Source organism: Coregonus clupeaformis, chromosome 27 (genome assembly GCF_020615455.1).
Source record: "Coregonus clupeaformis isolate EN_2021a chromosome 27, ASM2061545v1, whole genome shotgun sequence".
Taxonomy (NCBI): Eukaryota; Metazoa; Chordata; class Actinopteri; order Salmoniformes; family Salmonidae; genus Coregonus; species Coregonus clupeaformis.
The window spans coordinates 28,009,989-28,026,782 of record NC_059218.1 but is presented as its reverse complement, the minus strand read 5'-3'; the positions used below and the strand labels follow the sequence as shown (position 1 = coordinate 28,026,782).

At 40.8% G+C, this 16,794-nt stretch overlaps 1 protein-coding gene across 3 annotated transcripts; it reads right to left on the bottom strand.

Annotated features, from left to right (window-relative positions):
* Window positions 1-1,703: 1,703 nt before the first annotated feature.
* Window positions 1,704-16,591, bottom strand: LOC121541693 (LIM/homeobox protein Lhx3-like). Of its 3 annotated transcripts, none has more exons than XM_041850935.2 (6): window positions 16,119-16,591; window positions 8,318-8,489; window positions 7,905-8,104; window positions 6,394-6,545; window positions 4,999-5,170; window positions 1,704-4,615 (listed from the first exon to the last, which is right to left on the bottom strand). In XM_041850935.2, the coding sequence occupies exons 1-6, from the start codon at window positions 16,186-16,188 to the stop codon at window positions 4,185-4,187; spliced, it is 1,197 nt and encodes a 398-aa protein (XP_041706869.1). In that variant the 5' UTR covers window positions 16,189-16,591; the 3' UTR covers window positions 1,704-4,184. The 3 variants fall into 3 exon arrangements, with proteins under 3 accessions (XP_041706869.1, XP_041706868.1, XP_041706870.1); XM_041850934.2 differs by having other exon boundaries at window positions 7,905-8,107; window positions 16,119-16,590; XM_041850936.2 differs by lacking the exon at window positions 16,119-16,591 and adding an exon at window positions 10,279-10,540 and having other exon boundaries at window positions 7,905-8,107.
* Between the last annotated feature and the right edge of the window lie 203 nt (window positions 16,592-16,794).

Genomic DNA, 16,794 nt, shown 5'->3' with positions numbered 1-16,794 from the left:
GTGTGTGTCACAGGTGGCTGGTGTATTTTTCTAAACTATGATATGCGCTAACATTTAGATGCCTGTCAAATTGTTAAGAAGCAACATTCCTGTCAAACCATTATCAAACCATTTCTAGAAACCAAAACCACACTCTATCCTTGTAGCCTGTTAGAACATCTCTACCAAACACAACGACACAACACTCCCCCTCCTCAACCAACAACTTAACCACTGCATCTGTGCTGCTACAGGGCCACAGAGACACCACCACCACAGGCTGCTATTCATTAACAGTTTGAGTTAATTGATTGTTTACTGAAATCAGCGCCTGGGGTAATCCTTTGAGCCCCTCCTCTCCTCCCTCTCCCTCTTCCCCCCTCCCTCTCTCCCTCTCCCTCCAACCCTCCTACCCTCCTCCTCTCTACCCTCAGCAACAGGACTGGCTGGTGGCTCCCCCCCACGACTGGCTGTGACATGAGGGGCCCAGTGGAGGTGTTACTGTCAGGCCTGATTTACTCCCAGCCATCTGACATGAGGCGGACACTCGCTGGGGTCTTAGAGGGAAGGAGGGAGAGGAGAGAGGAGAGAGCCAGCAGCCAGGCATCAAGCTGCTTAGGGCAGGGACAGCTCAATACAACAGCTTAAACCAACAGTACACTGCTACAGTGCAACAGTAAACAGCAACAACCTCATGCAAAATACCAATGTTACAGTCAACTAATGTAACAGCCTGTTAACAGCTGACATTAAAAGTCAAAGTAACATTATATCCTGAAACCACTGATTGTGACAGTGATATTTTTGTTACTGAATGTCTCGTATCTATCGATATAAAATATAATTTGTGAAATGAAAAAGTGTGTGGATGTCAGTTGTATTTCATTTTCTTTTTTTTATTGTCAATTTTAATTCATTTTTGCACATCTGACTTTGAATGATTTTTCTAAATGCTCCATTGGGGATTATATATCTGGTTGAGTAGCTTTCAATCAAATACTCCTACTGCCAACAACAATCTATACCTCCTGGGAGGTGGTCTACACACTACAGGATCCAGCTATTGTCTGCAGAAGAATATGTGCCAGTCACCTGTCATGTCAAACATGTAACACACACACACATACACACTGAGGCCTTTCACTAACATTGAACCCGTACAACAAATGATTATACCCTAAATACTTACAACATACACCTGATATCATCACAATACATTCACACTCAACACATTCCCTTTCCCCAAAAGATAACACACATTTGTCTAATTCCTTTTCCTCCATCCACTTAAAACTACCCAGCCACATTCAACCCCCAAAATTACTTACACATACAAAGCCACGGAGGAAACCCAAATTAATCTGAAAGAGTGGAGGGGATAATCTCACTTGTTTACATTGTACACAGTTCATCGTCAGGTCATCCCGATCTCACCTTTTTTCTCCCAGGGTTCCTCATACCAGTCGAGGGAGTAGAGGGAAGGGGTGGGGCAATATTAAACCAGGAAGCTGGTAGGGCTTAGAAAGGCTGTTGTGGGAGCTTGAGACATCCTGATGTGTTGTGTTCCTCCGTCTCATTGACAAATCCGCCTGGCTCAGCCCAAATGGGAACTGCTCAGTAAACTGACCATGGCAGGGATCGGGGGAGATTAGTACTGCCTTTGACACTTCACTCTCACCCAGTCTTTGCAGGGCACCCTGGGATAGGGTTACGCACCTGTTGCCTTAGCATGGCAATAGTGACAGCCGCCACTCAGGTGGAAGGATTGGATTTTAAGTTGAAGTGTTGTGTTCTTGTTCTGGCAACCTGAGAACAAGAGCCAGCCGTCCAACCCTAAACTGAAGAAGTTACGGGCTTGTGTCAAAAAATCTAAAATACCTGTGTCAAAAAGACTATTAAAAGGCCATTTTAATTTTGGGACTAATATGTCTATGTCAAAACACACACAATGCACAGTCTGAGAAACTTTCTTCAGCCAATGTTTCTAAAAGCATCTATCTTCCAACCCCTGGAAATAATATTTAGTTGCAGCAATTATGGTAAGTGCTTAGGTTAAATCTGACAATGCACAGTTATTCAAACACAGCGCCTATTGTTTATCAACATGCTTGGTATTCTACTCTCATATTAAGGTGAGATGGGGTGAATCCTCATGTTACAGTGCTGCCATAGGCAGATCATTATTATTAGACCAGGGAGGTACGTCTTTTGGACAAACATCAGTTTGTGCAGAGAGTTTGTGAGATCTTGTTGGTTTTACTTACCCCCCAAAATCTAAAATTGTACTAATATTTAGGACGTCTTAGGTTATAAAGCATTAGCTAAGTAAAGTCCAGAGTTGTTCATGATCAGGTCTCCTGGAACACTCTGCAAATTGCTGGTAGATGGCGAAAGGGTCAATCTAAAAGATGGTACAGATTGATGGTCTTCGTCAGGGTGAGCATGGTTTTAAATGTGTCATCTATGATGCTACGCACAGATAAAACTGCAATGCAAGTCTTCTCTGTCACTGGGTGAAAAAAATAAGAAATTGACGTCACACAGACGCATGCACGCCCCAAGCACGCACGCGCGCACACACACACACCACACTGTTTAATCTATTTAATTGAACCCGACTTTGAATAAGTAAACAAATGAGGAAATTCACAAGGGGCATTCGATCCCTCCTAAGCTAATGGATTGAAGATTTTTATCCCGTAGGGGCATTTGGGCAAACAAGGCACGGTTATCTCTAAATCGACATGTTGCCTCTCAGTCTGCATCAAATTTCTGCACTAAAGAGCCGTTGAACTCTTGATACGGCTTTGGTAATTAGCCAGACGGCCCATCTGCAGACTCAGCCAGATCTCCAGATCTCCTTTTCTCCTACAGTATCTGTAGTCTGATGTAAGATCAATGCAATTAATACTCCAGGAAAATAAATGATGAATATGAAAGATAAGCTACCAACCCAATTACCCTAGCTTCTGTTAGTGTTTTGCAGAATTAAGATATGTGTAAAACATTTATTTTTAATCTAACATAGAAGAGAACCAAAGATACAGCCCATAGTCAATATAATAAAGATGTGATACAAGAGCCAGTGGTCAGTTTGGATTTAGCTGACACATTTATTAAAGACCTGTATCACTTAATCATCATCATCATCATCATCAACATCAGAGAGAATAAATAAGACATAAAACATCTTCCACCTAAACAAACACGTTCCCCCGCCTGGGTTTCAGCATGCCCAGGTAGCTTAGAACGAAAAGAACAAGATACATCTGAAAACACACAAATGCATAGAAGTAACTGCACCTCTAGTTATCGGTGGGAGGCGACATCTACAAAATGTCTAGATCCCTGGCTGTCAATGTACAAAGTAATAATATCTGTGGTATTCATATTGTTGAAGGGTTGTATAAAAATAAATTCTCCACAATGATAAACCGTAATATATATAGACATTTGGCAACAACCAGACACGTAAAGACTCTGACTTGAACGAAAACCTGCATCGGTACACATAAGAAAAACAAAGGGAAGAATAAGGTGGAAAGGATTGGCGATAGAGTCTATCGCAATCCAATTGGGCAGGAGTCTGACTTTGTTATGTTGTCACAACGATATCACAGCTGGAAATAGTGTGTATCTGTGAGCTTCCTCTGGTGTAATATTGATGACACCATAGGGATCAAAAGCATGACCGTCCAAAGCCGCTGTACACATAGTTCAATGGTGGAGGACAGTTTGAGCAGTGCTGTGAAAACTTAAGACAGAGATGGAGTAGTCTGTCTGTCTGACCGTTAAAAGTTCTGATTGTAGAAGTGAGGTGCTTTCCTTTCAGACCCTACTCTTGACGCTATCGAAGCGACATATCAACACCCCGTCAGTAGCGCTAAATGATCATTCATAACAGGTCTGCACGCCATATTTCTCAGTCTGGTTCTCTTTGAGGAGTGGAGTGTGTGAGTTCAAGGTGCAACCATTCATACTTTTTGATGGCCCAATCCTTCCTTCCAGTCCACTCAGATGAGGAGAAATGAAAAAGATTGACAGTTAATTGATAGAGAGCGATTGAGTGATCCAAGGAGGGTGAAAGACATCAACCGTCCGACCCGGTCTCTCTGTTTCACAGGTCATGTGTGACTGTCTCTTTCCAGTTCGTGACACCCGCCAGGAGAAGTCCTTAGACCACATTGACCAATCAACCCAGCTCATCAAAACTGGCCGTGGTCCACTTCGTCCAACCAGGAAGCTGGGCTTGCTGGGAAGTCTGGGTAGCCCCCACTGCTGCCAGTGGACAGATCCGAGCTGGGGCCGTTAGCGCCCACCAACACTCCTCTCATGCCTGTGTTCAGCCCGGGGGGCCCGCCTTGGGTCATGATGGACAGGCCGGAGTCAGGGTAGACCAGGCTGGAGATGGGGGGCTGGTGCCTGGGCAGGGCCTGAAGCGAGCCTGGGGACTGGGGTAGGCTGTAGGGGCTGCTGGAGCGGATGTTGTGGTACTGGTCTTGGGACGGGAGGACTCCATGCTCCAGGGGGAAGGGGCCGTGGCTGCCATCCTGGCGGCCCCCCATGGCCAGGGACGACTCGCTCAGGCCGCTGTAGATGCCGTTGGAGTGGCTGAGCTCTGACATGGGTGGCTCGTCTGGAACACAAGGGAGGATACTTAGTCAGGGTGTGGCTTTATTTAAGTGCTAGTTCAATTTCCTGCTGATATTAGTTTGATTCTGGTCATTCATATACAATTTAGATGTAATAATTAAAATTATTTGGGTAAATAGAGGTTTCATTCAAATTTGAATGGGAATAAACCAAAATGTGTGGTTTATAAATTTGCTATGTCCATTTCCGCCATGCACTTTAGGGGATAACAAATAATTTCAAGAAGACATTTGTATTATAATTGTGATAATAATATTTCTCATAATTCCTCAAATAGGAGCGTAAAGGCTGCCATCTGTATCCCTTTCGTTAGATTCCTGTGAATACATCATCTCAGATGTCTGTCTGTTAGTTTTCCCATCATACCTGTAAAGGAGACCTCAGCGTCGCTGTCCATGCCCTCCTCCTGGATGCTGTCCTTGTCTGATTTTGAACTGCCTCGCGATCTCTTCATGTTGCGGAAGTACTGACCCCACCTCTGTCTGCCTGCATCCTTCTTCAGCCTCTTCTCTTTTGCTCGCCTGTTCTGAAACCAGACCTGGAGGGCAAACAAGGTGTTTGGTACATATTGGTTTTGTTTTATTTATTTGAGGTATATAATTGGGAAGTTGGGAATTTCCCGTTGAAGGCAGCTCCTCCAATAAGCCTTCTCCTACAATACACTTGTGAGTGAAGTTAAATTGATTTCTTAAAATTAGAAATATATAATTTAGTGTTACATTTGCAGAAGAGTAGGCTATGCACAAGTATTCCGTTTTATAACATGATCAATTTTGTTTCTTTTGAACTGCATTTTTCGTTAATAGACTATAGGACATATCTGTCCTGATGCCAAACTCCTTTCCACTTACTGGACAATTCCAGACATCATTTTTCTTGACTCTTTCTTCAGTGCAACTGCAATGCTTTTAAGCGGTCAGGTACAGCACATGAACATTAAAACAAAATTAATTTTCAAGGACTGTCTGGGGACCAGGTCACCTCTTTTTAACTCAAGAGGGAGATTAAAACAGTGGGGCAGAACACTAATGTTGGGACCGACATGCCCTGAGATTTATCACGCGCTTAATTAACTTCGCGACAACTACAAGTTGTCCTTAACACTGGGAGCAGACAGGTTGCATGTTACCCTCTCACTGGGATCTACTAACCGAAGTTTCTTTTAATTATTAACATTTCACTATGGCCACGTTCTAAATTGTAGCTGTAAATGTGTGTGATAATGTTGAAAACATTTGTATTTCATTTTTAAGAGACACTTGATTGACGAACCATTCAATGTAAGAACATATTTTGTTGTTTACAATCCACATCATGCAAAGCCTAATTGAATTTATCCTTTCTCCCCTACATATTGGCTAAGGCCTATTTCATTAATGATATGGAGCCGAAGTGAACCCTCTTAACCCCCATTTCCCCTTCCGTGAATAATGAAGCGCGATAGTGGCTTCCGTACCTACTTTAAGTGTCCTTGCAAATAAAACAATATATATGACCATAGTCAACCACAGTAGGGATCTTTCACAGACAGACAATATGCGAGGCTCCCTCTTAGCATTGTTAACGAGCTCGTTCTTACAGTTCTGACTTTCAAGTGTGTGGACATCATTTTAATCCATCTCACCGTAAATTCTAACCATTCAAACCCGCTGGGAGGCCATTTCAAGCACTATTTCAATGGAATCCCATGCATGTCCTTAGATAATAATAAAATAAGGACGCTAATGAAATGGTCTATAATGGAGGGGAATGGACAGTTACCTGAACAACCCGCATATCGAGCCCGGTTTCTGACGATAGCTGTTCTCGTACGTGGCGGGCAGGTTTGGGAGAGTTGTTGTAAGCGTTTTTCAGGGTCTCGAGCTGTTTGGCGGTGATAGTCGTTCGTGGCCTTTTTGCTGTTGAGTCTGCCTCTGAATAGAAAATACAAGACACACAATGTTTACCAGACCTTACACAAAAATGCACCCCAATAGGGCTACTTTATGCTAAAAGACCTCATATTCGATTCCAAGCTGTTGACAAATAGGCTATTTATAGATATGCATGTTCAGCCATTGAAAAGTGTAAGCGACATACCAGAACTGAAAAAATAAAATTGTAGAAAACAATGGACAGACAAGTAAACTTCATAATTTGGCACCATAGACATTTTCTGACTTATTACGTTCGTAGGCCTAATTAAACCCAAATAAATGCTAACTCATAAACAAAAAGCCTACGAACAAAAACATATGCAAGACCATCCTCCAAGTGGGCAAATGCACAAGTAATGGCGCCCTCTCATTACCAAAATAAACGTGTGTGTTTTTCCATGAAAACTCATCTTAACTCAATGCGTAAATCAGCAGTTGGTTTAGGCAGTAAATTCACACAAACAGATGGGGAAGATAAAACTTGAGTAACGCATAAACTATTCACAAAGAAAATGTAGGCCTACACTTGCTGGATTTCGTTGTGTTAAAACAGATTCTCTGAGGTCAGTTGTAATCAATTTAGCATGCAATAAATAAGCCTTTTTATTAAACAATTATTAATTTCAAATTTAGTGAGAAAAAAAAATCTCGTAAACTTGATTTCGTTTTCCCAAAAAGACGTTTGTGATAGAAAACATGGCCATTTTGGTCATAGCATTTGACATCATTATATCAGCCTAATTCAATTATTTTACTTGAAATATGAGGCCTTATTATAGCCTATGAGCTATTTTAGCAAAACATGGTCACCAGCGCTTTTAACACCTTTGAAACAAACCTTCTGAATAATCTGTTGTGCAGATAAGGCTGAATTTAATATTTTTAGTCACTGTCGGTCTGCTAATAAAATGAAACAGAATGAACTACGTTTTCTCTCTTCACTGCAATTGGATAGGCTGTATCCATATTGCTATCGATTGGGATACGGGATACGACGCAATTAGCGCAGGTGGGTCAAGTGTTTATGGGTGACCTCATAGTCTTGGAGATCAAGTTCACAGCTCCAAGCAGTTGCTCAATAAAAGGTAAATGGATCAAATAAGTAAAACATTACATAACTTATTGGGTGATGCGGTGCTTGATAGCCTATAATAGGTATAATCCTTTTTCACGTTGTTATTTAGCAGACAGAAATTAAGATGTGGGGATTGTAGGATATCCACATTCTTTGATATGGCTGAAATATCAAAAACAGTGGATTCATGCGTAATTACTCGTTAGAGTCTAGGCACTCAGATCTTGGGGACACTAATTAGGTGTGATACAGTTATGTTCAGGTATACCGTGACCTCTCACCTCTCTGTTTGGCGGTCTCGTAGTCAGCCTTGCACACGAGCCTGCTGTCCTCCATCAAGTAGTACTCGTCACCTGTAGCGAGCTGCCTTTTGCACACGATGCACGCGAAGCAGTGCAGGTGGTACACGAAATCCTGCGCCCTCCTCACCACCTGCGTCGGCGGAATACCTTGCTGACACGCGGCGCATTTGGTCCCAAATCTCCTTTTAGGAAATAAGAAGGTTATCATCAATAAATTGACAAGTGTTTCATCATATTCACAACCTCAAAATAAAATGCAGACCGTGTGATTCTATCGAATAATTAGGCTTGTTTTCCATGAAATATTAGGCTACACACCTAAAATATTTTCTATAATTTGTCTTTCATGAAATAATAAATTATGTATTTCATGGCGTATTTCTTGCACTCACTTAAAGAAGTCTTCTTTGCAGTAGACGCGATCTCCCCGGCTGAAGCACTTGTCCGCTAGTTGGGATTGGCAGTCGCTGCATTTCAGGCACTTGCTGTGCCAATGGCGGTCCAGCACTTTGAGGATGAAGCGGTCCACGATGTGTTGATTACAGCCCGCGCATACAGGAATCTCTGGAGGGGAGAAGACAGGATAACCATGAAGCCATTTTGAATTTAAACACTGCTTAAGAGATCATGTGGCACCGAGAAAAATTATACAGTGGTCAAATTGTTTTACGACTCAAAAATAGCTAGGCCTATTTAGAATATACTTACTTGGGATAACATCTAATAACATTTACATATTTTGTTTTATAGTTGACACTACTGAAACTTCACATGTATACATTTGCATCGAAAGGGATGAGTAAATAGAAACGAATGGGAAAACCACAATGCAGTCTATTTCAGGGCAAATATGAGACAATTTTGTCACTGATCTAGTATCTATAATATTGTATAATTTTATTTTTATCGATAGCCTATATATTGTCACATAGTTGAGAATTGAAGAGTTTCATTCCAAAACGTTATATATCCATTTTCAGAAATGTTAGTAAATTAGCTTTTATTATTTAAATAAATGATGAAAGAGATTGATTCGTTTTTTTCCACTATATAATCATGGCACGGGGGTTGTTCAATGACAGACATGTTTTTGTTTAAAATCTATCACTTGATGGTTTAACAATTTCAGAGAGACAAATTATTTTTGCAAAATGCTATATATCCGCCTCACGCTGAGATAAATAAGTAGTAGAGCTAGATTTAATAACTACATTTTTAATAAAGAAATGTACAAATGATACATTTGTGACATCAATATGGAATATATGTTTTTATTCAATACAGTAATATGTGATCTATATGTTAAACTTTTACATTTTAGTCATTTAGCAGATGCTCTTATCCAGAGCACTTAAAGTACATTCATCTTAAGATAGCTAGGTGAGACAACCACATATCACAGTCAAATATGCAGGATAAGAACATTCCATTCCATCTAAATAATGGATATATAGCGTTTTGCATACACATCTAAAATCTATGAATTACACATCGCAGAACAGTAATATTTTACACATATATGAAGATGAAGGTACCCATAAGCAATCATTTCTGATGAAAAAACACACATTTGATAAACTGGTGGATATAGCTTTTTGGAAATAAACTCTTCAATTGTTATCTATTCAATTAAAAAGATGTAGGCCTAATACAATAATCTGGCTGAATGAAAAGCATAAATGCATCGCCGATGTAACATGGGCTAACTGAAAAACCATCACCAAAAGGCACATTTCGAAGAGTGGATTTAAGTTGACTAAGGTGTTGTGGACTCATTATTGATGTATAAATGTAGGGACACAATTATTTCAGTAGTATCAGATGTAAGTAAATACACTATGCTGCCTATAAATTACAGCCATTCATTCGTTTTTGTCCTCCTCCTCCTCCTCCTCCTCCTCCTCCTCCTCCTCCTCCTCCTCCTCCTCCTCATCATCATCATTTCTTTCATAACCCATAACTTACAGTAAACGCCAATGGTTATTTTGTTCCTCCCATGATTATTGAAAACTGGCAACATACGTTGCCATTTTCCACGTGTGGGTGCCAGATGTGCAGCATTACAAAAGAACACACACAGCTGAAATCCAACTAGTAAAGCCATCTCACTGGGCACATACGTAAATTCAGTTGGTTAAATGTAATTAAATTGAAATTACGTGGAAACAACGTTAATTCAACCAGTGTGTGCCCAGTGGGATAGCATCGAATATTACGAAGACCACAGCCAACACCTTTTGGCTGATTGAGTTATCATGGGTTTGATCTGCTGAATCAATGAAGAAGCCATCAAAAAGTACCCTTCTACTATCACTCCTCGAAAAAGCGCATGCCATGAAACAAACACTCTTACTTTGCATGGTAACCAGCTGATCCAAGTCCAGACCAGAAACGACAGTGGATCCCGGAAAACTCTCTCTCTCTCTAATCCTTTCCCACTCTATCTCTCCCTGTTTCCCTTCTAGTTCTTGCTACCATGGGCTATCCTATTGCTATCCCTCTGTTTGAGGTTACAACAGGCGCATGGGTCCCTCTCTCTTTAAAACACTGGTCCATTTGTTCCCACTAAAGAATCACTAGGGATAATAAAAAGGAGAGAAAAAAACAAGCCCTCTGTAGCGACACTGGTCAAATCCCCTTGTGTATGCTCAGCCGCCCAATCAACGCTGTCCGAAAGGCTGCTCATGAGGTTTTACTTTACATCCGATTTCCAAATCACGTGGAAGCAGGCCCGCTTCCCGGAGTGGGCAAGGAGGGTTTCATTAATGTAAACGAGACCACAGCTAAATTTGATCCACGGTTCGAACACAGAATATGTTGGCAATATTCCCGCATTTGATTAACAAAACACCATCCAAGCCTTTCCCACCAAACATGTTTTACGCATGAAATTACGCTGAAAATGCACACTTGGATGAGGTGAAATGTGTTTTGATGTCAGATTTAGTTTGAGTCAGAGCTAAATGCTACACGTTGTGTGTTCAGTAGGCCTATTTACATGAGTTTATTGACAATTTAGGGATGCTGATGATACCGTGCAAATGATCACATTGACACATAATTACTATAAATTGTTTCAGGTAGGCCTATATGCTGCAAGAAGCCTATTTGCTCTAGAATTAGCAATAAGACACGGTAGGATATGTAGGAATGATGAATCCGGCCTTCCATATGGCCAAATTTGTATACTTTATCATTACTAATTTACGCATGACATTTGACCATATCTCTCAGAGGACCAATCGTTCCAACGTATTACAGCTAATAGTCAGCCCATGTCTTCATCAAGTTCAGGATTAGCTCTAACTCATATAATTAACTGAACATCAATAGACAGAATATGACCATTTAGAATTTGCAGGCCAATTTTTACCCATGGCCTTCATCAAGACAACACAAAGCACGAAAGCAAAATGGCCCTCTTTCAGCAAAGAATGTTTCATTACAACTCACAACAAGCGACTTCATGTTAAACTATAAACAAACACTTGTCGAGTGAAATTGCATCACTGGCTATTTAAATACGATTTGAGATGTTATCACTTGGCTTTCTTATTTATTCAAAAGTCCAAGCACTTCGTGTTTCATCCGTCTAAGGAATCACATTCCTATTGTTCGTTTGTGGGCAATTTATGAAAAATTAATGGACCATTTTTCCTGCCACCAAGAGCAAGCACTGGACAACAGCGAGGGAGCCACGTCACGAACAGGTGCATCAAATTCATTATTAATTCAATAGTTTCTGTAAAACTAGAATACGCAGCCTTGTCTCACGCCACAATACAAGGTGTCTTGCTCACCAAGATTATAACCTGTAGCCTATATGTCAGCCCATGGAAGCCAATTCAATCCCTAGAAATTGCAGTAATATTTATAAAAATATCGTTAACAGGTTTCAAACCTCGTATACATATTTGTCACATAATGCACAGATATGGGCCGGTTGTTACATAGGCGTAGTTGGTACAATCTAAACCATCCCCCCCAAAACGCAAACATATCTTTAAGCATTTAAGACAATAATGTTCTGATATTTTGTAAAATATCAGAAACGTTTTTAAATGTTCAGGTAGGCCTCCGCTCTACAGCAAACAAAGAAAGTAGGAGGAATGCTTGACAACAAAAGGTCTTTAATATCCTTAACCCTTATGCAATGAATGGAGAAATTGCAACCCGATTAAAACTGTGCTTACAAATTTAAAAACTTGCTTTGTGGAGTTCAGGAGCAAAAAGATAAGACATATGCCTATGTCATTTCGTAGATTCACCGTCTTTAGCCTTAATCCTTCCCCATACAGATTTAGCCCTAATCCATTGTAATACAAGAGACAGAAGCGAAAAGTAGAAACAAATTAAAGGGATGTGCCCATTATTTCGGCTAACCACTGACTAGTCTAAAAGTGATGTTGTATGGATGCAAGAATAGCGTTAATGGACATATGCATGTAGGAAAAATAAGCATTTCATTGCAGTTACTATACAAATATTCAAAAATGCAAAAGAGGAAAGTATCACTATCGAAATATTCGAAGAACGTTATATTTTGTATTCATCATACCGCATGCATTATAGCAATAAGCTTATGCGATACATGAAGGTGTTGGAACGAAATAAAACAACATCCCTTATTCTGAGTTGTATAAACAGCGACAACAAATGATTGATTAAATATCTAGGCCTACCCATTGTAATGTGCAAACCAATAGCAGATTCGATTAAAACACAAATCCCACTGAGCACAGACGTCAATTCAACTTTTATTCCACCCTGGTTCAACGTCATTTCAATGGAAACAACGTTGATTCAACCAGTATGTGCCCAGTGGGGTGGAAACATATGTGGTGCCCTGTTGAATACCTTTCCGTAGTTCTTCACTATGCGCCAGCAAGGCAGGTAGCTTAGTGGGTAAGAGCGTTGTGCCAGTAACCGAAAGGTCGCTGGTTCTAATCCCCGAGCCGACTAGGTGAAAAATCTGTCGATGTGCCCTTAAGCAAGGCACTTAACCCTAATTGCTCCTGTAAGTCGCTCTGGATAAGAGCGTCTGCTAAATGACTAAAATGTAAATGTAAATCTCCGTGTTATTCGGTGCTCCTTTTGGAGAGTTCTGTTCACTATTGCTCATGATCTCCTCACACGATAACGAAAAACGAATGTATTTCTGTGTTCTTTCGCTCACATTAGGATTTTATGCAGTATATCAGGAATATAAAAAAATCCGCGCGGTGTATGATAAAGATCGAGTTTCTTTATCATACAGTGTGTTGTGAGCTGTGGCTGATTATGCAACGCGGTTACCCTAGCAACTGGCCTGTTAAAGCAGAGAGATAGATTATCATCACCTAGCAGCAACTTGGAAAGAGGTGCGGGTACCAAGTGCTCGTCGGAGGAAAAAATTAACTTCATGGCACAAGATGACATTTGACCATGGTTTCGGCCATGTTGGTGTGTTTAGTTGATGCATATAGGCTATGCCATTTGAAATGTCCTTTTATCGCACGAACCTCCTACTTGACCATTAGGCTGGTTCATTTATACTAAAAAATGTTGCATTATCTTATGAACATACATTTTCACAGCACGAGTGGTAGGGCTAAGCGGCTTTAATTGGAACTTTGCAAAGGCATTTACGCACGTTTCTCTAAAACAGTGTGTAGGCCTATTTCAACTAAAATCACCGCCATAGAATAGGGCAGGCTACCCAAATGATCAAATGCAAACGAAAATTGAGCCTGACACCTCTTTTGAATGATTTAGCCTTGAAACTGTTGAGTTCCAAATGTCATGCAAGTGAAATAAAGTGACATTAGGCCTACGTGCCATTACAAATATTTGCCTGTAATGGATAACTTATGTTATGGATACGCAAAACAAGGTCTGCTCTGAGACCAAAGATTCAAATAGGCCTATACATATTTTCAAAGTGGGTAGCCTATTATAAAATACAGTTTGGCCGTGATTTTAGCATGTCTGTGGTTGATGTGTAGTTGACAAGGCAGAATGCAACTCTAATATTTGTACAGCATTCCATCCTTAACATAACGTAGGCCTAATAGTAGTATAGTTTTATATATGTTTCATTCGTTTTTTAACCTTTCTAAAATGCACATAAATAGAACGACATTTCAGGTGACTTGACCTCTATTTAGTAAAATATTGACACACTGAAATACGTTTTTACTAGCCTACAGCTTTAGCCTACAGTAATTGCATCACATTAAAAGTAAACGTTTTATATTGGATATAATTACATTTGTCTATCAATGTGAATGTGTTTTCTAGGCTTCTCCTCTCATTTAATCGAATAAGTGGAGGCATATGTCTCATGAACCTATTATTAGCCTACATTGGATCATAACATGATCCCCATTTCTTCTAATAATAGGGTCATAAAATGTACACTTTTCATTTGAAAAATCTGGATCAGACGAAAATATTCCTTTACCAAAGTTACTGTTATATTTTATTGGTTTAGTTTAATTATAAATAATATTTGATATTTGGGATGTTTCTAATATTATATCAGCCACCCCACTCATTGTATCTTATCAACTCAAAAGCAAAAGAGAAAATCTTCCCAACATGACGTCGTATTGATGGGGTCACGGTAGGTAACAATACAAAAAGCCACATCTACAATTTCCATCACGTCGTTAACGAGAATATAAACCTGGCTGGCGAATGACACACACACACGCACGCACGCACGCACGCACGCACACACACACACACACACACACACACACACACACACACACACACACACACACACACACACACACGCATACACACGCACGCACGCACACACACACACACACAAACACCATATCTTAGGCCTATAGCCTGTGCTGACATCACAAAGACAGCTGTTTACTTAGGGAAGAGATTGGGAGTTCAACAACATGTTGATCGAGGCAACACCCGGATGAATTTTATTGACACTGATCTCAGCCGTAAAATGGCGCCTTGGGAAATCATGACTAGTGCCATGGCCGCGTGGACCCCTGACGAACCTAAAATCAATGCCCCATTTGCCTGTATTTTCAGAGTATATGAAACACATTTGGTGAAAGGTGTGGGATGCTTCAGTGCTCCCTCTTACTTGTCAGCTTTATAATATTTTGTATCTCCTATTGATCGCTCACGTTTGAGGGGCTAGGCGACAGTAATGGGGTAGCATGAGCGATGCTCTACGATCAACAAAACAGTCCGTAAAAAAGAGGCAGTCATGGCCAAGTGTTTTCGTAAAGAGATTGTTGCTTTTATTTCTAAAACCATTGCTAATCTATTGATTTTGATTTGGTAATGCAATATCCCACATATAAGCCTTATTCGTTTCCCCCCATTACGCACGGCAAAACAATACATTTGGTGGCATATACCTCCTTTATTTTATTCCTAATTTACAAACATGAAGTAGGTACCGCACCTGTCGAAGGGAACCTGACACTTGTTGAGCATTTTGCCCAGGCTGTTGACTAGGGAGGGCGGGGGGCGGCCTGTGCTGTTGCATTGTCGCGTTACACAGGCGGTTTGTGTGACACTGCAAAAGCACTCTGGTGGTCTCGTGGTCTCGAGTTACAGCCATGAGCGATGGTATAAAATGACAGCACGCGCATAACATCTGTTGATATGATTCCCAACAATGCAGCTCATTACGTATGCATAACGTCTCCCGCTGACAGGGGAACATAAATAAAATATGTAATGGCCCACCTCGAAACAGTATGAATACCCCATGAAATTGGACAGTGGACACATATTTAAGTGCCATGCGCCAATATGATGAAATCCATTCGATGTGTGTAGCCTAGCAATTGATCTCTTTTCACAACTTCTCACGTCTCGAAAGGGAAAACACTAGCCTACTGTAACTCTTCTTTCAGCATATAGGCCTAATGGTGATTTGTCAAACACTTATTTGAGAAGTTTAACTGATGACGATAGGGTGTGCTGTGAGATACAATGGGCTATTTCATGCCTGTTTGGATCCTGTCAGTAAAACTTTGAGCTGCAGGCGTAGCCCCCGCTGTGCTGATTTGTTGTGGCGGCTAACTAGATATTTCATAGCTAATTAAAACCCATTAACAGATCACAGGAGACTAAACCGAGTCAAATAGACACACCAGTAGCCTACATTTCCACATGAAGTTGTATAAGTGCAAATGACTTCAAACAAGAAAGCCGGCTTCTTACCTTGACCTGCACTGTATCGGGAGAAATGCCCGGGATTTTGACAACTCGATCCAGGATGTTCAAGCAACATTCTGAGCAGTGACGCTTTTCAGCTCAGATGAACATAAAATCAATGGGCGGTTGAGTGAGATATACCGAGGAAAGGAGAGCAAGATGCGCGACTGCTGAGATTAATGATAAGTGCTTATTAGTAAAAAATCAAAACAAAAATGCAAGATACTATTGCTTTATCCTTTGAGAGTCCCCAAAATAACGCGATTGACGTTTATAAACGTACATTTAAGAGGCTAAAGTAGCATATGCCTGTCGACCTTGTCTCTCTACGTCCGTCACCGTGCAAGGAAACGTAAAAAATGCAGCAACTTGCTGTTTGATTCCATATGTTGGTCGAGAGGAGGTAGAGAAAGGGTGTGTGGTGGGTGGGGGGTAATGCCTAACCATTACCAGCGTCAGCTGACCTCACGATGGGACCAGTGTTCGTTTTTAGCACAACAAAAGTAACAGATCGAGTCGTGATGCCGAGCGTCGCGCCTGGAGAAATTTGCCCTGTCCACGGTGCTGAAAAGGGGAGTTTCTGTATGTTTACGAGGCGGGAGGCGTGTGTAGTGTACAGTCGTGGTCAAAAGTTTTGAGAATGACACAAATATAAATTTTTACAAAGTCTGCTGCCTCAGTT

Coding starts and splice junctions, on each gene's coding strand:
- LOC121541693 (XM_041850934.2), bottom strand. CDS start 16,188: ATGTTGCTTGAACATCCTGGATCGAGTTGTCAAAATCCCGGGCATTTC. Junction 8,490..16,118: donor CCGATACAGTGCAGGTCAAG/GTAAGAAGCCGG, acceptor TCTCCCCTCCAG/AGATTCCTGTATGCGCGGGC. Junction 4,616..4,998: donor CGCTGAGGTCTCCTTTACAG/GTATGATGGGAA, acceptor CTTGTGTTCCAG/ACGAGCCACCCATGTCAGAG.